General features: G+C 40.2%; 1 protein-coding gene and 1 long non-coding RNA gene across 15 annotated transcripts in view; one reads left to right on the top strand and one right to left on the bottom strand.

Moving 5' to 3' along the window:
* Window positions 1-1,305: 1,305 nt before the first annotated feature.
* LOC114594143 (uncharacterized) lies at window positions 1,306-10,407 on the top strand. Of its 2 annotated transcripts, XR_013392246.1 has the most exons (3): window positions 1,306-1,320; window positions 2,967-3,080; window positions 9,435-10,407. It is a non-coding gene; the product is annotated as an uncharacterized LOC114594143 (long non-coding RNA). The 2 variants fall into 2 exon arrangements; XR_013392245.1 differs by lacking the exons at window positions 1,306-1,320; window positions 2,967-3,080 and adding an exon at window positions 8,540-8,635.
* The window catches only part of EPB41L2 (erythrocyte membrane protein band 4.1 like 2), a 77,934-nt gene continuing 59,647 nt past the window's right edge, over window positions 3,975-22,261 (bottom strand). For 6 of the 13 annotated variants that reach the window (XM_077926004.1, XM_028723410.2, XM_028723408.2 and 3 more), the window contains 9 exons: window positions 20,136-20,282; window positions 16,419-16,586; window positions 14,945-14,998; window positions 14,195-14,743; window positions 12,162-12,284; window positions 11,675-11,767; window positions 10,871-10,951; window positions 7,012-7,117; window positions 3,975-5,157 (listed from right to left, as the gene is read on the bottom strand). In XM_077926004.1, the coding sequence (XP_077782130.1) occupies window positions 7,013-7,117; window positions 10,871-10,951; window positions 11,675-11,767; window positions 12,162-12,284; window positions 14,195-14,743; window positions 14,945-14,998; window positions 16,419-16,586; window positions 20,136-20,282 (1,320 nt within the window). In that variant the 3' untranslated portion in view covers window positions 3,975-5,157; window position 7,012. The remainder of the gene's footprint in view (window positions 5,158-7,011; window positions 7,118-10,870; window positions 10,952-11,674; window positions 11,768-12,161; window positions 12,285-14,194; window positions 14,744-14,944; window positions 14,999-16,418; window positions 16,587-20,135; window positions 20,283-22,261) is intronic. The other 7 variants (XM_028723414.2, XM_077925997.1, XM_077926000.1 and 4 more) reach the window with 6 other exon arrangements.

The raw sequence follows: 22,261 nt of genomic DNA, 5'->3' as shown, positions 1-22,261 counted from the left end.
GATCAGAGTCATCTGCAGATGGAAGGAGCCCTTCTGTTAGCCGGAGGCAAAGTCTAGACAGAGTTGAGTGCGAGGGTAGGAAGAAAGAGACAAATGCAGCAGACAGAGGGATAACAAGATGAACATGAGTAAATACAGTGGTGTATCCTCAGGCTTCATTTAGGTTGCAGGTGAGGCTTGAGTATCACAGAAAGCAGATTTTGAGAAATGCTTTGAATAAAGGAGGATTCAGGAAAGTGTTCAGGAAAAGGGGTTTTGTGTATAAAGGAGTAGCTTGCCACCAACATTCATACACATGAGAATTCAGGTCCAATGCATCAAATCTATCACTTCTAAGTCTTCTATACATTCATTTGTGTGATCAGGAAGGGCATTATTCCTGACATGGCCAGATTGTTTTGTATTCTACAGTCTGAGAATTGGCAAAGAATTGATCTTAGCTTAGTAAGCAGGAGCACGATTGATGTGATGATTTTTAATAGTTGCTCAGTGGAGAAAATGCACTTTACAAAATATAGACACCAGCTTGCATCATTTCTCAGTGGCAAAGAGCCTTTAAGTAGGAGACTAGAGGAATTTAGAGGATGGGACACAAGAGATTTTTTCCTGTTGTTGCTGGACTCCAACTCCCTAACCATTGGCTGGAGACCAGCACCAAACCTTAAACTCACATCCTTGATAATATTCTAGGGCTGCAAGATCCCCACACTTCTGGAACCGTGGGAGAGACAGACATCAGTACTCTCCCCACTTTCCTGTGCATCATGCAAAGCAAATTTAACACAACGCAAGTGCGGAAGAATAAAACAGAAATGCCTGAAATCCTTTATATATCATCTCTTAGCCTCCTGGCATGCAGGTATTTCAAATAAAGAGTTGACTAGAGAAATTATAAAAGGCCCTCTTATTCTCAGTTTAGCTGCAGTCAAGGCCGTTATGTGCCATTTCAATCTGCCCTTCTAAACTTTGCAGCCGAGTTAGCTCTGTTAACGTGCTGGCCCTCACATTAGAAATCACAGGCTTGTGCAAACAAAGCAAAGTCCAGAAGGAAAAGAAGTTAATATGGGCCGAGCAAAGGCCATGCAGCAGGAGCAACAAAATACAGAGGAGAACAAGGTACACAGCTACACAAAGACTACTTGCGATGGGTCAGGCTGTGGTGTACACCCTGACAGCTTTTGTCAGGGAGCTGCCTGGATGGCTTCTCTTCATGGGAATTTTCCTGCCAGTGATTCTGCTCCTGCTCCTGCTCATTGCCTACCTGAGGGTTAAGCTACGACAGGGTGAGTCAGCCACTACAGGGCTCTGAAAGGTGGGCAGGTAGGCAGAACTAATAATAAAGCAGAACGCTCTGAATTTAACCTATACAGTAATTAGAACTAGTTGTTCCTTCGAAACAACACTTTATCTCCTGCTGTACTGTAAGAAACTGATATTATCCTCAGCGCACCTCCCCAGGCAAAGGACAGTAAATATATTTGATTTCCTACTGATAATGTATGGCGTAGATTGCCAGTATTGAAAGGGTACTGGTGGGTGGGATGCAGCACTGCTTCAGAACCAGTCCCCCCCCCCCAAAAAAAAACCCAAATAGAGCTGAACAGATCTGAGCATCAAGCAGTAAGACAATGGCAAGTAATAGCTCTGTGTGAGTGAGAGTGTGTGTGTAAGCAAGGTACAGGATTTCTATGTCTTGGGTCTCCCACGCAGCCTGGCTTGATTTTGTCCAGCTCTATTTCAAGTTTGGCAAACAATTCTATTGATGCATTTGAAATGAAATTGCTTTGGGAAAGTCCATAAATCAGTACCGAAAGCTATCCGGCACTTGCCCAATTTCACTGTTGCATTTAGATATGGCTATTTCTTTCTTTCTTGTACTTACATATCACTCCTCAGGAGGCTCCTACAAAGTGGTTCCCCAAAGGTTATGTCAACAATAAGCATCCGGTTTTTTAAGTTACAGAAGAATGTAAAAGGCAACTTGCTTAGACGAACCTGTTACTCTTTCTTGTTCCCTCAGCGCAAGATGGTCATTCAGATGGCCTTGGGGGTGGCAGTTGGGGGAGGGCCATTCTGGGAGCTGGATGGTGAGTTTCTCCTTAGAGCACAGTGATCAAGGTCTTTGTCCTAGGCAGTGAATCCTGTGAGTTTGCAAAGTTGTGATTTATTTATTTATATGCCCTGATTTCTTATCACTTGACGCTTGCTTAGATTGAATTTCATTTGCCATTTTAGTATCTAGTCACCCAGCATGGAAAGATCTCTTACAAGAGCTCCTTACAATTCCCTTTTGTTTCTGCCATTCTGTGTGTCATCAGCAAGCTTGGTTACTTCACTGCTCACCCTTAACTCCAGGCCACTGATGAAGTTAAAAAGCAGCTTCTGTTGGTTCAAATGGCATCACTGCCGTTGGCTTACTGCAACACATTATACATAGGGTTGCCTCTGAAGACAGTTCAGAAACTTCAGCTGGTGTAGAATTTGGCAGCCTGGTTGCTCACCAGTAAGACTGTTTAACCATGGGGGTAGGCAGGATTTTGGGGGGGGGGGGCAGGACCAATGTGACTGGTCAGTTGGTTAAGTAATTCTACTGTTTTACTGCCCCCCCCCCGGCTACATCCATGCATATAACACCAATCCTGGCCAAAGTGCACTGGCTGCCAATTAGTTTCCGGGCCCAATTCAAAGTGCTGGTGCTCAGGACCACAGTACCTCAAGAACTAGCGTATTAACTGACCGAGACCCCTGCGGTTATTATCTCAGGCCCTTTTTTGTGTGCCTCCTCCATGAGAACGCCAGAGGGCGGGGTATAAATAAATTTATAATAGTATCAAATTTAATTTTCATTTGTGTATAAAAAAAATGAACACAAGCATGAAGCTCCTACTGCTGAGAGGAAAATTTTATCTTGCTGGTCGCCTTTCAGCAGCTGCTGCAAACTAACACAGTGTGCTTATCCTTTTCAGTGGACCAGGAGCTCTACATAATGCATAATCCCCCTGATGCTGCCATTGAAGCCTATGCCAAATACTACAAACGGGGAAACGGGAAAAGGAAACCAAGATCATCCTAAGAAATTGGTAACTTCCAGATACATAGTTTAACATTGGCTATTTACTCCAGAAGTTTAATAGCTGTTTAATGTTGTGGAAAAACTGGGGGTAGATGTGCGAGGGAAGTTGAAACAATTTGTTCTTTTAAAAAGGTATAAATGAATGGGCCTGGATTTTAACTTTATATTAGGAATCAAAATAATCAACAGCAGAAAATGTTTTCATGCAAAAATAATTGTGCACAAAATGGAAAACTGGACTTTTCTTCCATTTCTCTACCACTTAAAAAAATCTCTCTGCAGTCACAAATGTTGGAAATACAGTGAAATGTTGTTCTTGTACAAGAGAGTATAATACTGCTTGTACCTGATGACATTATTTAGAACTAATGCATTTCTTAGGGCTTGTATAGGGTTTTGTGTTTGTTTTGGAAATTGCAGATTTGCAACACTTTCAACTAAAGCAAAGAGGTTTGGTAGGAACCTTGTACTCAAAATGAATTGAAATTTGCTGGCGAAAGACAGTTCTTCTTGCTACTGAGATTTCGTCTATGATGTGATTATGGCATTGCTGCATTGAAGAACACTTGCTAATGGCATTACAGTAGCAAGATTGTTCTACGATTCTCTGTTGGGGACGCTGTAGTAGTGGAGTTTCAGGGAGCAGTTGGGGAGTTGGGCATCTTGACCTCTAGGAGGACATTCAGTTAACAGCATGACTCTTCCCCACTGGGCTGGATAGGCAGGGGGAACAAAACCAGGCTGCCTCTTGCTCTAGGAATGTTATTAGGTTACATAAAATCAACAAGTCTTGTTTTAACAGACATCCCACCCTCCTGAAATGCTTTCAACCATGTTGAGAAAGAGGCTCAAAACTGATTTTTTTTTTTTTGAGGTGTCAAAATACAAATGTGCTGAAACATTTAGAGAATAAAGAAACTTTATTTTATAACAGTATTACAGAAAGCAAAATATCACTTAATACAACTTCAAGCTGCTATAAATTTAATATGGCATCTTAACTATACACAAGGTGAACAGTGAAGTATGTGGGAAAGAGACAGTTAGCAGGTATTCATATAGACCTCCTCAGTGACTAGCAGCCTCACTCAGCAGTTGGTTCCCATACTACTTACAATGGGTCCTTGGCTGCCCCCCAGTCCCTCAATGCCCTGAAAACCTGTACAAGTACACCAGGCGAACTACTTAAAGACAACTGCTCAACAGACGTGTCAGTTATAACAGGTAGACAATGAGTTATGTAATGCAAGCATTCTGCACATGTATTCATATAATCAAAGTGTTTGACATTTAACATGTTAAGAGAAAAGCACTAAGGTTTTAAGCTGCCTGGATTATCTTTGCCAGAAGGGAAGAGAGCAAAGTCCTTCCTATCCTGTCTGGAATGTTGCAGACCAAAGTGTCCACGAAGAAATTGAACAATGGCACTGAAGTGCAGAGAAGTTACTAAAACAGTGCTCAGTCAGTAGAAACATCTTTATAACTATCTCTTCTATAGTATACCAGCACCAGTTCCCTTCAGAAAGTGGGAGATCCTCAGAACAGACTATAAGGAGTTTGTACAACATCCATACAAATCTTAATTTATTTTCCCCACCAGGTCATAGGAAAGCTTTGTGTTTTATTTTAATACAAGATAATGTATTTCTTATATTATTTGATGTTTTATTTACCTGAATAATCTGAAAAAAGCTGTTATCCCATTAAGAGGCTTTATTTGGAAACATCTTGAAAAGACTTAGTGAAAGATTCTTTCTTTCCTGCACTTGCTAAAGTGAAAAGTGCTTACTAAATATTTTTGTTCACTTTCATGCAATCAAGAAATCAGTTATATAAAATGTCAGGGAAACGTGGAAAAAATAATAAATCTCTAAACCTCATAAAAAGCCAAGAATGTTAAGAAGTGGTTATAAAAATAAAAGACATATATGGTAAAGGACCAGAGAAGATAAGTTTTGGTGTTGGCAGTTTGTTCTGGAAATGTCTGGTCATTGTCACCAGGCTTGGTGAAGTCAGTGAAGTAGCGGTGGGGACACCGACTTGAATGATCAAAGTTCTTCGGTCACAAATCAGTCTTCAGAATTCTAAAGAAAGGCAAGCAGTTTAATGTCATTCTTTACATTTAGTCACAGATTTTGAATACTATTAAAAACACTCTCAACCATATTACAGCTTTCTTCGAGTAATGTTCCTTTTTCAAGTCAGTCACATGCTACATTTTTCTTATTTTAAGTGGCATCAGACCTCCCTCTTCAGAAGAGCAGTTTTCCTTCATTTTTCAAGGAGGTAGCTAAGGAACTCTCTCTCTCTCTCTCTCTCTCTCTCTCTCTCATAATGCAAATAGCTCGTAATGCATCACCATTAGCATTCAAAAGGCCTACAGTCTCAGCCATGCCTTTCTGCTTTCTCTTTGTGCTCTTCTTCCGAACAAAACTCCAAACTGGAAGGTCCAAAACATTACCCTAGATCTGATTCCAGACAGAATCACAAAAGATGCATTTATTTGTGGTAAAGAACATTCAAATAGGGGTTCCAGGTGCTTGGTAGCAGCAGCCAGGGCAGTCTTACAATGGCTGTGCTCTTTCCTTTCAGGTCAGGGACAGAGGGTGGCGCTAGGGGAGGAATTGTCGTTGCGGAACCCCTTGGGTCTGTGGAGTGCCACAGGGTACAATCCTCTCCCCGATGCTTTTTAATATCTCTCTGCGCCCGCTTCCCCAACTTGTTCAGAGCTTCGGGCTGGGCTGTCATCAATATGCTGACGACACCCAACTTTATCTGTTGATGGGTGGCCATTCTGACTCAGCCCCAGACACACTGACCAGATGTTTGGATGCGGTGGCTGGATGGCTGCGTGGGAGCCAGTTGAAGTTAAATCCTTCAAAGACAGAGGTCCTCTGGTTGGGTTGGGACGACATGGGGTTGGAGCGCCAACTCCCATCCCTTGTAGGGGCACAATTAGTACCAGCACCTTCAGTCAAGAGTCTGGGCGTAACCTTCGACGCCTCCCTCTCCATGGAGGCACAGGTCGCAGCTACAACAAAAGCGGCATTTTTCCATCTCCACCGTGCCAAGCAGTTGGTCCCTTACCTTTCCTGCCCTGATCTTGCCACTGTGAGCCATGTGATGATTACCTCCAGGCTCAATTATTGTAATTCACTTTATGCAGGCTGGCCCAGAAACTCCAGCGGGTGCAGAATGCCACGGCGAGGCTCCTTACGGGGTCCTCGCCATGGGATCACATTCATCCAGTGCTACACCAGCTGTACTGGCTCCCAGTGGACTATAGGGCCAGGTTTAAGGTGCCGGTTTTAACCTTTAAAGCCCTATACGGCCTAGGACCCTCGTACCTACAGGACCGCCTCTCCTGGTATGTCCTGTGGAGGACCTTATGGTCCACAAATAACACCTTAGGAGTCCCAGGCCTCAAGGAGGTTAGGCTGGCCTCAACCAGGGCAAGGGCCTTTTCGGCCCTGCCCCAGTCTGGTGGAACGCTCTGCCGCAAGGGACCAGGGCCCTGTGGGATTTGACATCTTTCTGCAGGGCCTGAAAGATGGAGCTGTTCCACCAGGTCTTTGGCCCAGATCCAGTCTGGGACCTTTTTTACAAGACCTTGCATGTAAAGGGCCCCTCTAACCCTTCTCACTGGCTCATATGATCAGCACAAATAGCTGGGCCTGGTGAACACTTAATGTTCCCAACCCCATAGATATAGTTTTAATTTGTGGGTTGCCATCTGATTTTATTCAGATTGTAATCTGATTTTAAGCTGTATTTCAACCGATTGTTTGATATTATGTTTTAATGTATTATATATTTGATGTTAGCCGCCCTGTGCCCAGTCTTGGCCGGGGAGGGCGGGATATAAATAAAATTTATTATTATTATTATTAACCTGGGAGGATAATAGTTTTGTATCAGGTCTTGTCTCAGGCTCTTACCTTATTCTCCTCCTTCCGGAAGATCTGTTTCCTTATGCACCACAACTCTTGTTACAGACATGTCAGGATGCTGTTCTTTGGCTTCTTTAATGGCTTGTGCCAATGCCTACGTAAGTATTAAAAAGGACCCATTAAATAAAAATTATGAGGTAGTTTGGCCAGTAATGACCACACTTCCTGGACTGATTGTGTTCAGAAGTGACAACTGAACAGAGGAAGAATGCTGCTCCTCCATTACTGAGATAGCCAAATTAAAAGCCTAGAGAGGCTACTGGGTATTTTAAGTTATGAGCTGTAAACTATGTTTTGGGTATCTTACATATTTATCTAAAGCATTTAGATCTTCTTCTGGCAAACCTCACAAAGCAGTTTTTCACCAAAACATTAAGAAAGCACTAATAATAAAAACTCCAGAAAAGGTAAGAAACAGAAAAACTTTTTAAAGCACACCACAGACACATCTTTATATTGATCCACATGGTGAGCCATTTGGATCAATATAGTATCTAGACAGGAATGCTTTATTGCTGCAACGACATACAAGCATTAGGACGTAAGAGGAGTCCGTCTAGATCAGACCAAAAGACCATCTAGTTCAGTACTCTGTTCTCACAATAGCTACCGTATTTTTCGCCACATAGGACGCACCGGCCCATAGGACGCACCTAGTTTTTTTTGGGGGGGGGGGGGGAATAAAGAAAAAAAATTATTCCCCCCCCCCAGGTGCGGGGCTGGGGAAGCCCGAGCTTCCCCTGACCCCAGCCCCCAGAACACGCTGCTATCCACAAGCCGTGGGAGAGCTGTGCGAAGTCGCGCAGCTCTCCCACGGCTAGCGGAAAGCTTCCTGAAGCCTGGAGAGCAAGAGGGGTCGGTGCGTACCGACCCCCCTTGGTCTCCAGGCTTCAGCAAAAGCCTGCATTTGCCCCATAGAACGCACACACATTTCCCCTTCATTTTTGGAGGGGGAAAAGTGCGTCCTATAGGGCGAAAAATACGGTAATCAGGTGTCTATGGGAAGCCCATAAGCAGGACATTAGCACAACAACGTTCACCACCACAACAACTGGAATACTGCTTCCGATACTAGAGGAGGTATTCAACACCCATCTCACTTAGACCTAATGAAGTTAAGACATAGCTAAGTTGGGTTCATTAATTTCAATGGGTCTGTTATGAGTAAAACTTAGCTGAATACAACCTTGGAGAAGGTTCATAATCATCATGGCTAGTAGCCACTGACAAGTCTTCTCTAACCCTCTTTCAAAGCCATCCAAGTTGGTGGCCATTACTACATCCTGTGGTACTAACTGTGACAATTATGAGCTGTGTAGCACTTCCTTCTGTTCACCCCAAATCTTCCAACATTCAGCTTCATTAAATAACCCCAAGTTCATATTATGAGAAAGGAACAGGAACTTATCTCTATTCATCTTTTCTGCCCTATACATAATTTTATCCCGCTCTATCATGTTTTATTTTCAAACCCTTTCCTAATTCCCCTCAACATGGAATCTGACTTTTCTTCACAGCTGCCACACACTAGGTTGACATTTTCATCAAGCTGTCCACCACAACGTCAAGACCTCTTTCCTGGTGGTCTGCCACTGGGGCAGTCGCAATCAGCGTAAGCGTGGAATCAGGTTTTTTTTTTTGTGTATGTGTGCAACACTTTACACATGCTTTTATTTTAGCCTTGTGTTGATGAAGTGACAGGAGGCTCATTTGTGGGCACAGGTCCTTTGATATTTAGCATATACCATATTTTTCACCCCATAGGACGCACCTAGGTTTTTTTTTGGGGGGGGGGATAAAGAAAAAAAATTATTCCTCCCCCCCAGGCACGGGGCTGGCGCGGGGGAAGCCCGAGCTTCCCCTGACCCCGAGAACAGAATGCTATCCGCAAGCCTAAGGAGCCTGGCGGGAAGTCGCGCCGGTCTCCCCAGGCTTGCAGAGAGCTGCGCGAAGCCCGGGCGCGCTCTTCAGCGCGCCCCAGGCTTCAGAATGCAGGCAGCTCTGCACGAAGCCTGGGACTGCAGGCAGCTCTGCGCAGCCCTCGGAAGTCACGCCGGCCTCCCGAGGGCTGCGCAGAGCTGCCTGAAGCCTGGAGAGCGAGAGGGGTCGCTGCGCACCGACCCCTCTTGCTCTCCAGGCTTCAGCCTTCATAGGACGCACACACATTTCCCCTTCATTTTTGGAGGGGGAAAAGTGCGTCCTATAGGGCAAAAAAACACGGTATCTTGCACACTTAATGTTGGAAGATACCAATTCAGGTAAGACCACAGCAACACTAATGTAGGGTGGAGAGGGTGAAATTTGCTGAGGGGAATCAGTGGGCAAAGAGGATGGTGCTTAATGTTTCCCTTATTCATCAATTCTGCTTTCAAATGCCCTAACTGGCTTTTAAAATCCCCTCCTTCCCACAGAAAACCAGCTGGACTCAGAAAAGAAACCCAAACCAAGCGAAAATGACCAAGGATGGAGAAAACAATCAGTGGGCACCAGATTCCCCATCAAGTCTCCTTGACAACTGATTCTCACTCCCACAACTATCACAGTTGCTACAGCAATTGTAGGATTGGGAATATATGTTTCACAAGGTAATGGATAGTTCTGCCAGGAGGCACCTGTCAGCTTCCTTCCACACCTTGTTGATGTGGGATGTGGAAAGTGTAAGCACTGGGCAATTAGCAACTTTTCCCTAAAGATCTTTTCAAAACACAGTTCAGAGGTAAACAAAATTAGTGGCGATTTTGCCTTGGCAGATGCACACTGGAAACTCGAGACATAAACCAAAATAAATAGCAATCAGTTTTTAAATATATAACCTTCAGGGCTTAACAATAAATGGCTAAGTAAATGCATACACTATTTTGCTTTGCCTATACTTTATTTAGTACTTGAGCATGGAAGAGTTATTCTTCAGAATACAGAGAAATAAAATTGAAAACAAGACCGGATAGGCAAGAAAAAAATGGTTTTAAGGAATAATGTTTTCAAGGTTCCTAGATATGGTTTCAGCTTTGACAAATACTTTATTTCTAAGCTGTATTGAACTGTATTTAGAAGAATGACATATCAGGGTTGTTCAAACTGAAGAATTCAGGGGTTCAAATATGAAAAATAGAAGTATTTTGTTCTTATCGAGTGTATTTTCCATTTTAAAGGGTCACTACAGATCCTAATTCTACTGAAATAATGCTGGAATTTACGTCTGAATATGAGCACACGTTTTACATAAATTAAAAACTCAGACATTTATAAAGCTGAACAAGATCTTGTGTTACAAACAGATGCATACAATCTATCTCTAAAAAGTTTACTTTAAGGCTTTATAATATTTATCCTAAGAAGAGTATACTGAGATATGAATTTTATTAAAGCAATTCTGTTGTCTGACCTTTCCAGATTCCCCAGCTGTATGTTTTTGTTTTTTATTTTAGCATGTGCTGGGACAGACATCCCTAATGCTTAATGCTAAACAGCTCTGTCATTTAATTTCAGGCTTCAAGGAGAGATTGAACTTGTCACAAGCCACTTGCTACAGGCACATCAAAATCTGAAATTAAATTTACTCAGAGTCCTTGGTACATTACAATTAAGAAATGAAAATTAAATCCCTGTTCTGTTAAATTGTGAACCTACCATCAATTAAGAATCAGTGCAGCACCACATAGTAAAAACGGCAGATTATAATTACAGTAATTCAGTGATGGTTAGCGATTTACATCATGAGGTGGTTGAGTTTTAAAAATATTGTTCGTGTTCTTATAATAGAATATTTTTGACAGGGGAAAAACCTCAACTGCCTCATGAGGGGCAAAATATTGGAAAGCAGAATATGATGTGTTCTGTCTCTCACCTGGTCGTGGTCAAGGTCTGCATCGCCAGTGATAACAATCCGCTTTTCAATTCTGGTTTCTGACACACCACCTTTTACTGTCTAAAGATTTCAAGAACAAGGAATATTTTACTTAATCCTCCAATGTAAGTAGCAGCTTGTAACTGAACACAGGAAAGGCAGAAAACCTTTTTCTAGTTCTTTTAATGTTTACAGTTTAGTAACAATTCTTAAGATAAAAAAACACAGCACATTAAGGCCTTAAGACTTATTTCTATACTTTCATTATTCAAATGTGTAACAGAAAAAACACACCTGCAGCACAAAACTCAACATTCTTCTTCGCTATCTGGAAATTCCAGTACCACTCAATCAAATGTGGGTCACAATTTAAACTCAGTAAAATACAAATACGATCAACAATACTAAAAATATATAAAAGCCCCACCAGCACAAAATAATCAGCAGCATAAATCCATTATGCACTGCAACCTAGAGTAGCATTGAAAGACAAGGGGGGAGAGGGTTGAACAGATGGTACTAAATGGTAACTGTGTCCATGCCTTCATTTAGGATAGTCATAACTGCCCTAAACATACTTAAAATAAATCATCCTAGGTTAAATATAATGAAAGTTCAAGGTTCCAGAAAATAAGCAAGTCACAAAATCTTGAATTCTGAATGTTTCATTAGTACATATATAATGTGCCCAGAAACTTGGAATAATATAACATTTCACAGCCGATTTTGATTAAGAGCAGTCTACTTCTGTCCTGTTTTGTTAAAACAGGTGAGAACAGCAAACCTCACTGTTTTTCTTTTTACCTTTGTGATGTGTGTGGTTGTGGTTGTAGAAAGAGATTCTGAAGTGATCGTCTGTGCACTCAACAGCACACCAGCATCACCACTGCCATCAAACTGCACCGTCAAGAAGAAAGAGCAATATAGTCAATTTTGACAAAACAGGGAAGCCAAACTAGCAGCCTTCTTTTAAACAAAAGTTGCCTGTTTTAGAAATGAAGACGTCTAGATTGTGTTTTTCATGCCACTCAAGTGCAGTAGACAATTCTGGAACACACAATGTACTAAATGTCATTTAACATGATTCAGTCATTATTAACCCCTCCTCAGGCAGGTGATGGCATCTCAATGATGTTCTCAGATAAAGAGGTCCATTAGTTCATTGTCCTAGTATAAGCAGTGTATGTATACAGATATCATTTCCACAAGGAGATATGGCAACCTGTCCTCTCCCAACAAGCTTACAATATTGTATCCCAAAAAGGCATTCTAAATTATACAACACCTGTACCTGGGGAGATTCATATGTGATCGTTTTAGTTTCTGTCTGAACAATTGGTACTTCCTTGGTGGATATTTCAGTTCTCTGTGAAGCATCTGAAATGGTCACCATCTCAGTTTTAACCACTGGAGGCTAGTGTTTAGAAAGACACAGAAGAGTATGAATTTTGAAGTACACAATATATAGCAGTCTATGAACTGGCTTCAGGCAACAAGATCCTAGATTCACTTTTTAAACATTCCTTAGAAGAACTTCTAAACCCAAGTCTGAAAATCATGAACACACAAGAAATGTTAAGTGTTCTGTCTACTAATATAAGAAAGCATCTGAAAATCACCATAGTATATTTCCTATGCTAGATATGAATATAAATTTAAATCAGTAGCATATATAAAAAATGGTTAATAAATGTAACATACAATCAGATTGGTAAGATTTAAAGCTTTAAAAAATATCAGGGTATTTGAGAGATCTATACGGTGGTGAGCCCATGGCCAATCACAGCTTTCCATTGTTTGAACCCATAGCTTACGTCTGATTTAAAAGCTGGCTTTTTTTAACTTCATGCACATAATATATACTCACTGTAGGTGAGCCACAAATGGCCACAGCATTTATGTGTTTCTGTCTTGTACACAATGTTAACAAGATACGTAACTACTTCAAACTTTATGGTTTGAGCAAGTACATCATAAATTTCTTCTGAAACAGCCCTTACGAACAGTCTGAACCATTATTTATTAAGCTTGTCAATATATATTCAATGATCTCATTGGTATGACCTCCCTTATAGAGCCAATAGATGTCATCCCCAAAACCAACTCCATACACTACTTCCTGAGTGTCACAAACTTGCTACAACTCCTTATACGGCAATGTTTAATAAAATGCATAAACGCATTTTGAGACAGTTTAAAACTTGACAAATCCTGCCAATGGGGACAAGATTGACCTAGATGGCCCTGACCATCATTACAAATCTTCTGTTTCCATATTTAATAACCTTGGGGGTGGAAATGCCCTCAGCCACTCCAGGTAACTATGGTGCTCCACACACATTTCTCTAGCTGGATGAGGAATTGCACATGCAAGTGGCTCTGGGAATCCTCCTCCAGTCCAGCTGCTATGTGCACCATTCTGTCTTTTTTGAAACACACACAAACAATGACAACAGCAGCAGCAGCAGCAGCACAGATCAGCTTTTTGGGGGGGGTGGATGGATGGAGGCGGTATGGGTTTAGTCTTTCCCTCCAGAAATATCAGCTGATTAACACAGTTGCTGTTTGCCAGGACCACACACACACACACACACACACACACACACACACGGATTGGAACCTTTAACCTGTGCTTCATTTACCATCTCTCGGGCTCTTCATTATGCTTCATGTTCTTAGAGAAAATAAATTTGATTTAGCATCTACTGAGTAAGTTCATGCCTCTCAAGGACTACAAGTGGCTAGCATAAAATAATAACTGTATCTGCAAAGGACTTTGGTCAACAGTAGTAAATATGGTATGTGTGTCTCATGGTGATTTATAGAATGCACCAACTGTGCATTCCTACAAATTCTGGCTCTTTGTGTTTTAGTATTTAGATAGGAGGTTTCATAAAATAGGTAGGGTTTTTCAATTAAAAAAATACTTGGGTTTTAAGACTATTACATCAAATGCATAAAATGCGTTTTAATCTCATGCCCAAGATAGGTAACATCACAATTCCAATTAAAACTTATTGAGGGATAATAAAAATCAAACTAGACAGGACAAGACTCAAACAAATTAACACATGCAAAACAAACAGAACATGAGAAAGTAAAAAGATGGCATAATCCCAGGCAAGTTCGCTCTTCTGGGTAACCAAACTAGTAAAAAATTCAGAAGCCTTAACCAAAGGCAGAATTTGACTGCACATCCATTTTCCACTTTCCAGATCTGAATCTTTATGAAAACCCGAAGAGGACAGAGAAGAAGAAAGGCAGAGATATTGAACCCTAAGACGATGTGCCTGATAAAGGATCCCTTACTCTTCTACCATTTACCTCGGAGCAACAAATTATTTGCTGTGAAACATCAATGTCACTATGCGATGCCTCTCCATTTACTTTGAGCTGCTCTTCCACCCTCTCTTCTTTCAGGCCTTGCTTATCCAGTTTTGCCGGGTGTCCCTCTCCGGGTGTCTTGGTGGATACCTCGTTCGCCTGGACCAATGTTTCTGTCACTGGTATGTGCGTAACTGTTACTTGAACTGGACTGGCTTCTTGTGAAATTTCTGCGCACACTGTTGCCTGTGCATTGTGTTCTCCCTCCTCTATGATAACTTCATTTTCTTCTATTTCTTCTTTTATGGCACCCTGAGTCATCCGTTGGTGTGGCTGATATTCTCCTACTTCATCTTCACTCTCACTACTGCTGCTACTTGATGACAGTGATGAAGAATCCTTCTTTGATAGGTGCTCCATCTTCTGAGTTTGCCCACCACCAGAGACAAGTTGTGTTTTGCCTCTGTTGGTATCGGCAGTGACTACTGTCTCTTCTATGCCAACCTCTGCCTGCTTCTTCTCCACTACGTTCAGAGTCTCATGCGAACTCTGCACAAAACAAATGGATGAGGAAAAACAAAAAGTAGAAAACATGAATAAATAAAATAGTGAACATAAAACTATGTGATGGGTGGTTCAGGTCACATGAAGAACAAAGATGACTGTAATGGTTAAATGAAAAAAGGAAGGAAGGAAGAATGAAGATTCTGAAATGTCAAAGCTCAATGGACTATGGCAAAATAGTAGAACCTTAATCGTCCTGCTGGCTCCAATGGAAGGCTCTTCTGTTTGGGGAGTAAATTTCTGTGAAACAAGAAGCAACCAGAAGACAAACATAAATACAAGTTTCAACATCTCTTAACACAAACATCTGATTTTATCATTTCACAAACAGCACAGAGGGACTGATTGCACGCTCACACATGTACAGCACAATTTGTTAAATTAGCACAGATCAAGTGCACAGCAATAAGCACACTGAAAATATGCAATATTTTTAGTCCAGAGTGCTGTAAAACTTTCTACTTATGAAAGCTCCAAAGTTGGCATTTGGTAAATCTGGATTCTTTAGGGGGTTTTATTTCACTTGATTTATTTGAACAGGATAGACCTCTATTTGAAACTTGCACTCTCTCAGCTTGGGACAGGTTAAACTCTGAAATAAATATTCTACTTTGGTAACTATCATCATCATCATCATTATATTTGTAAAACAATGTTATTAAGTGCCAAACAGGGCTAACATTAACTGGCCAGCTATGTTCATGTACTTGCAGATTTTTCTAACAAACCTAATGTGTATCAGCGAATATTGACACCCTTGAAAGGGCTGCTACAAGTTCTGCCAGATGTTCCTATTTCACAGATATTAAATATCTGAACTCACATACATTTCCTTGTTTTAGACCCTTGATTAGCTGGGCACCTCTGAAGATGTATGAAATTTGCCTGTACATATGTAATATCTCAAATGGAGAAATGTGTTTAGCATGTAAGAAACAGCATTTTAAAAGCCCATACTGTCCTATGATCTTCAAGGAAATTGTACTGTGCCACTTGTTATGACCTAGAGTCAGGGCAAACTGACGTATGTAGAAGCTCTTAAAAGCTAAGAGATGACACACATACACATACACATACACATACACACAAGAGACAGTACAAAAAAGTGAAAGGAAAAATGTAACAGTACCATTACTATAATAATTAATCCTATGACAGCAGCTGTGATTTAATTTTGGTTTCAAATTAAAGTTTAAGACTAGATTTATCTATGGCTGCCAGATAATTTCAAATATAAATGGAACAGAAAAACAATATATAGTACTATTTCTTTTGAAGATCTATGTCTACAAAACATTTAGAATGGGCAAGATAAGCTTTTAGCTTGCGCTTGCCTTTCATTTTTTCATTCAAAATAATTTTACTTCTAAGTTTTAAAAAAGCACAATGGTGCAATATGTATTTACATTCTAACTGTCTGTTCCCACTTCCTGCATGGAGTTGGCACTTCTACATGCAAGTCACTGGTAAAACCAATTCATGCAGGCGTCTTGCATACACACCAGCCATTTCAAATAGCTTTATTTTAGGCTCTGCATTTTTCTCTATCCTAATTTAATCTTACAATCTTTTAATCACTGGGACACAATTTCATCTGACATGAAACCCCACTGTCTTCATATATAGTTTTATGGTGGAAAAAGTAAAAGTGGAAAAGCACCTCAGGCAGCTGAGAGAAGGGCGAGGCAGAAAGCTTTTCAGAAGGTACATTATCTTTCACAACAGTGCCCTCTGCTGTCCACAAGGTAGCTGAAGTGAAGGCAGATTTCATGCTAGTGGAAAAACCCTCTTTACTAAATAAAATTGATGCTATCTCCTCTTCTAGGCTCTAGACAAGTTAGAAAATGGAAAGTAACGAATTAAACAGCAGAAGACAAAACAGCAGTGACCTACAAAATAAAGGAAAGCGTCAGGCAAGAAAAGAAAAAGGACAGGAAAGGGGGGGAAAGCACACAAACACAAGAAAGAGTACATTCAAATGTGTTTCCCTAAAGGATACAGCTCCATCTATTTTCATGATATTCTTTTTTTAACCCATTACGGATAGGATTTGAAGATGATCAAGGGGTTTCCCTGGCTCCCCGCCCCCCCCATACTGTAGATCATGGCATCTTCCTAAATCCATTCCTGTAGGGCAACAGACCCTCTCAAAATGTGTGTGATGAAGCAGGTGGGGTGACTAGAGTAGGATAAGAAATTTGAGGATTTCAGCAAAGCTGCCTTGGATAATTGGAAGGGCTTTCTGGCTCACGCAAGACATCTCTGGATCTAAACCATTCATCAAGAAAATTGTGCAACTCTGTTCTCACAATCTTGCTCCTTTCTGAAACGTTATTAAGTTGAAGCCTACATGAACCCTCAAGTGCAAACCTATTATGTATCATGGCCATTAAAACTAACTTATATTTCAAACTTTTATTTTCAGGCTTTTGTGCAATCCCTTTTTTCTTAATTAATATTCCATTTTCCCTAGGACATTAATTATGAAAGGAAGGTTAGGCAAGATAGCACATTTAAAGCTGAACTATAAAATGTGTGCAATAAACCCAAATTATAACCCAAATGTGGGCTAAATGATTTTGTGAGCTTACTTGGAGGAATTGTTGATTGTCAAAGCACATGGCTGTGAAGGCAAACACTCATTTTATAATATAAATTTATGCTGGAGTGCAATTTGGAGCACAGGAATGTTGAAAAGAGAAGTGCCCTCCACTTTTCAGTATCAATTGTTGCCTATAAAGCTACTTTTGTAGAAAACTCCCACCTACCCCAATCTATGTACATGAAGAGTTTCATACAGTTCAAAAGTCAGTAACAGTTGATCCCACAAGGCACCATGATTTTCTTTTCAGGCTGTTAAAATCCAGCACCTTCCACTGAGTAATATTCACAATAGTTGCTGATAATGGCTTGTATTTAAAGCAGTGCTAGTGAAGTTCTGCTGGTGCCATGGCACCTCTATTTCCTTCCCTCGCATGCTCACAAAAATCTTCTCTATAGGGTCCCTCAGCCCTCCAGAGCTGATTCTGAGGACACATGGGGGGCTGCAGGGGTGAGAATGGGAAAGTCCCATTCCACTAGTGCAAGTCTCTTGGCTAGTGACCAATATTTCCCCAGCCTAATTATTTCATTTGTCTCCTACTACTCTGCCCCTGCAGCAGTGAAGAACTTAAGAAAATAATTTATTAGTACTGCTACTATGTCAAAACATAGCACTATTCTTAAATAGGCTGCTAGCTCTAACATGTTCAGAATGAGTACAAAAAAATTGATGGGGAAAAGAAGGAAAAAAGCAAGACAGTGTTGCATACTTAAACCTGTAGCATAGTCCTGAATCTGAAGGAACTAAGACAACCTTTCAAGAAATGACTAATTTCACTGATAAAATTAAAACTCTCTAGAACACAGGTATTATATAAATTGGCAAGGGCACTGCAACTATAATGACACTACTGTTATTCTCACTAATTTGAAGTGGATTATCAATTTCTTGCTCACTTGGCAAGTATTTTGCTTATACAGTACCAACTATTGGAAACTTAAAACTGTGGCGTATTTCTTATTCTATTAACTCGTTATTATTGACAAGATGTCTTTGGACAAAGACATGCAACACATTAACAAATATGAAATTGGCTCCCTATGCTGTGCTAGGGAACAGTGGTATGAAAACTAAACTGAAGGTAATGCCAAAGGAAGCACATCCCTCTTTGAGGCTGAATTTGGAGAAAAGTCAAGCTCTATTCAAAAAGCACAAATCTGCCACTGCGTAGGGTATATGGCAGATACACCTTGAACTGGCACCTGAGTTTATAATACTCTATATGCGTATCAGGCAGCATCATTTAAAGCCTCATTTCTTAATACACAAAAAAGAATACAGCCTTATCAACAGCTAAATACCCTTTGGAACAAGAGAAGGCTCTATTTAGGAGGATCCCATTCTTTGGCATTACTGATCTGCAGAACAGTTTTAATTGATGTCAATATACATTCAGAGAAATATAGTTGAGTCTTCATTTTCAAATAGCTTGAGTGTGGCACATTTTGTATTTTACTTTATATTTTACTGATGTTGGCTATGCTGAGCACGTTTGATGAAAAGGCAGAATACAAATTTAATAAACTGCAGAAGAGATAACAGCCACAGTAAACAGCGAACACGACAGGCAGAATGCTAAAAGAAACAAATACATCCACGCAGTGCTTTTTATGCTAGGACAACTGGCATAAAAACAGGCAGAGAATTCCTGTGTCACTGGCATAATCAACAATGTTTTCTGCACAGACATCTAGTATACACTATCATGCATCGAGTACTCTCTGAATTATCTCTCCCCAAGTACACAGGATGGGAAATGCTACAGGTTCAGCTCTTCAGTGGACCCATGTCTATGTACTGGGTATTATTTGTGCTAAACAGAGATTAAAAACCACACATGGTTGGGTCATTAAATACTGAAAAGCCCAAAAGTTGTTTTGTTTTTAAGGCAAAAGCATTTTATGTTAGAGTTACTCTGGAGACACTGATTTCAGAATCTGCCTCAATACAGATAAAAACCACAAATAAATGTTCTGAACCTACTGGCTCATTCTGGATTTCCATAATTAATTTGTGTTGTTTGTATGGAAATGGTTCACAAAGCAACCTAAGAGGTAAACTTCAAAGTGCTAAACAAAAAGTGCATTTCATTCCTGAAAGCATGCCATACATTGGCACATCTATGGCATTTGTTTTTTCTTTTTTAAAGGACACACACACTGAAAACTGTAAATAGAAATAGAAGACTGGAGCTTACTGATACTTAGCATTATACATTTTATGATAACGGCCAAGTTGAATTTTCTAAATCTGCTTTTTAGTTGCCTGACAGAGGTTCACTCAAAATGCATTAGGCATAACACCACTAAATTGGAGTGCATTCAAGAATAACTTTTTCTGTAGCACCTTTTTGGGAGGGAGGGTTGTGAATTGTGTTTCCCTTACCCCTTTTCCTCCTGTTGAAGTACGTCCGCCTCCCAATTACTGTAAATGTTGAGGCAATGAAATGACTTAGGGACTTGGAGTGAATATACTTGGAGCTGCACTGTAAACTGACATTCCACACACTTTATCTAAAACTCTCAAATTATATTATTAATAACTACTTCATTCTTGCTTTCTCAACCTAAAAAGTAATGTAGTTACTCTGAAATTTTTGCAAACAGAAAGCAACAGATGCACACAATGTTAATGTGTTAGCAGCAAACAAATATCACATTAGCCAACAAAGAAACACCCCATATCTTCCTTGTTAATACTGAAACACAATGTATAGTTTAACTATTTTCTTAATTTTGTGGCTATGCATGCTGACAAGGGTCTTCAGTGACATACCCCTTGTGTCTGTAGAGACAGAGGTGTGATACGCCGCTTTTCCCATTCATTAGGGCGTGGCTCAGGAGTGGATTCCATAAAATTGCGCTTGAGTTCACTAATGCTAGCCTGATGCTTCAGTAATTCATCCTGGGTCTTATCCAGGTCCTAAGCAACGTGTAATGTAAAAAAGGTAGGACAACATGTGACAAACATAAACCATTTTTTAAAAAAAACACACACCATGAAAAGTGCCTGGGATATCAAGATTCAGTAATTTAGTTAAAGTGTTCTCTTTTTTTACTATGACATTATGTGCTTTTTCTTTTCTTAATCTTTACAGTATTATCAAATTGAACTACAAGGCAGTTTCTGAGATGTAGAACACTTAGTCACAGAGCAAATGTTTATTTTTGTCACTATAAGGGCTACATACCCATAATTATGACGCACTCCCTAAAAGTGAAGACCAGGCCACCCAGTCTCCAGATGAAAAGCAGGGTTTGCCTTCACCCCAATAATATCCAGGATAAACACACCATCTTTTGCCCACAAAGGTACATGGCACTATTTACTGTGAGAGGATGGGGATCAAGCATTCTATTAATGTACATTTAGCTTTGAGAGCATAGTTCGCCACCATGGACACCAGTGACTCTCACGTGAGAAGATGGTAGGTAAAGAATTGTGGCTTCAACTGTTTCTGTGTTGCAAAGTACAGCAACCATGAGCTTACCCACTCTGTAGGGAAAAGCAGTACAACACACAGGAAATGCTGCGTGACCAGAAATAATTTAGGCATTTTGCTTTATAATTTATTTAAACAAACACAGTGAAAGCTTGCACTTCCCAATTCTCCAGCTACAATTCTATGAAGTTCCTTTGAAGCACTATGTCATTCTTAAGACATAGGCGTGGGTCTCTCTCTCTCTCTCTCTCTCTCTCTCTCTCTCTCTCTTTCTCTCTCTCTCTGTGTGTGTGTGTGTGTGCGCGCGCTGGGGCTAGAAGCTACTCTGCAACTAATTTTCAAACCACATCTGAAGCACCATAAAATAATATGCCATTATGCCCAATGACATAATTCAATCGTGCTGAAAGCTGGCTTTCAGATATAACCTTGTACTAGAGGGGCAATAAGATAGCATGCATATCAAGAAGAGGGAAGGAAGAAAAAGAGTGCCTGGTTTGGGAAGCAAGCTCTGGGATAGAAGAAACACTGGTGGGGGAGAGAGATAAGTGACAAGGACAGCATGGAGGAAGGACATTTTTCCATAGTCTGTTGGGGGAGGAGGACAACTGGAGGTTTTTTGTGTTGGCATTTAATTAGCCAAAATATTGCCCCTCAGACTTCCATGTGTATGGCACTATGAGCTTTAAAAGTGTAAAAACAGTAAAAACTTCCAAGGGGTACAACTAGTACCTTTAGTAACAATCTTAGTAACAAAAAAACAACCAATTGGTAGAGATTTATCACAGTTTGAGTCAATAGAGTATTTTCAAAAAGAATGTTGGGTTGAGACCAGGCACATTTCTTGGATTTGTTCAATGCAACGTTATGCAGTACACTTTACAGTGTTTTAGTAAAATTATACAAAGTATGTATTTAGTTATCGGAAGCTGCCAAAAAGCAACATAACATATTAGTAAGGTTACTGTAAATCTGAAGATTTTAATATAATGTTTTTGCATGTATACAAATAATTGACATCATCTAAATCTAACAGTTCAAATAGCCCAATTTGGATGACAAAGCTTGCTCTTCTGGGTCCAAAGTTTTGTTACTTTGAATGCACTATTTGGATGTAATAGGTAAACAATATTTACTCAATATGGCTGCCAAAAGAATCTACCATTCATAATTTCATTCCAAAGGCAATATAGTGCCTCCTGGTATCACAACAAATACAAGCACAAATTACTTCACGGTGTAAGTATTATTTTACTATAGAATTAGATTCAGCTCTCTAGGATTCCAGGAAGAGAACAAATAACTTCCTGGTTCTAATTTTACTGCATCATTTCATGTAGTTGAATTCTAGATGGTGCATCCTCAACCATTTTGGCAAGTCTTTAAAAAACCGATTTCCTCCAAATCTTAACATCTAAACAGGGCTATAAGTTCTACTTGCCATTCCAAAATGTATTAA

This window comes from Podarcis muralis, chromosome 3 (genome assembly GCF_964188315.1).
Source record: "Podarcis muralis chromosome 3, rPodMur119.hap1.1, whole genome shotgun sequence".
Classification (NCBI taxonomy): Eukaryota; Metazoa; Chordata; class Lepidosauria; order Squamata; family Lacertidae; genus Podarcis; species Podarcis muralis.
Note: the sequence above shows the minus strand (reverse complement) of the source record. Positions and strands in the feature narration are given on the sequence as shown.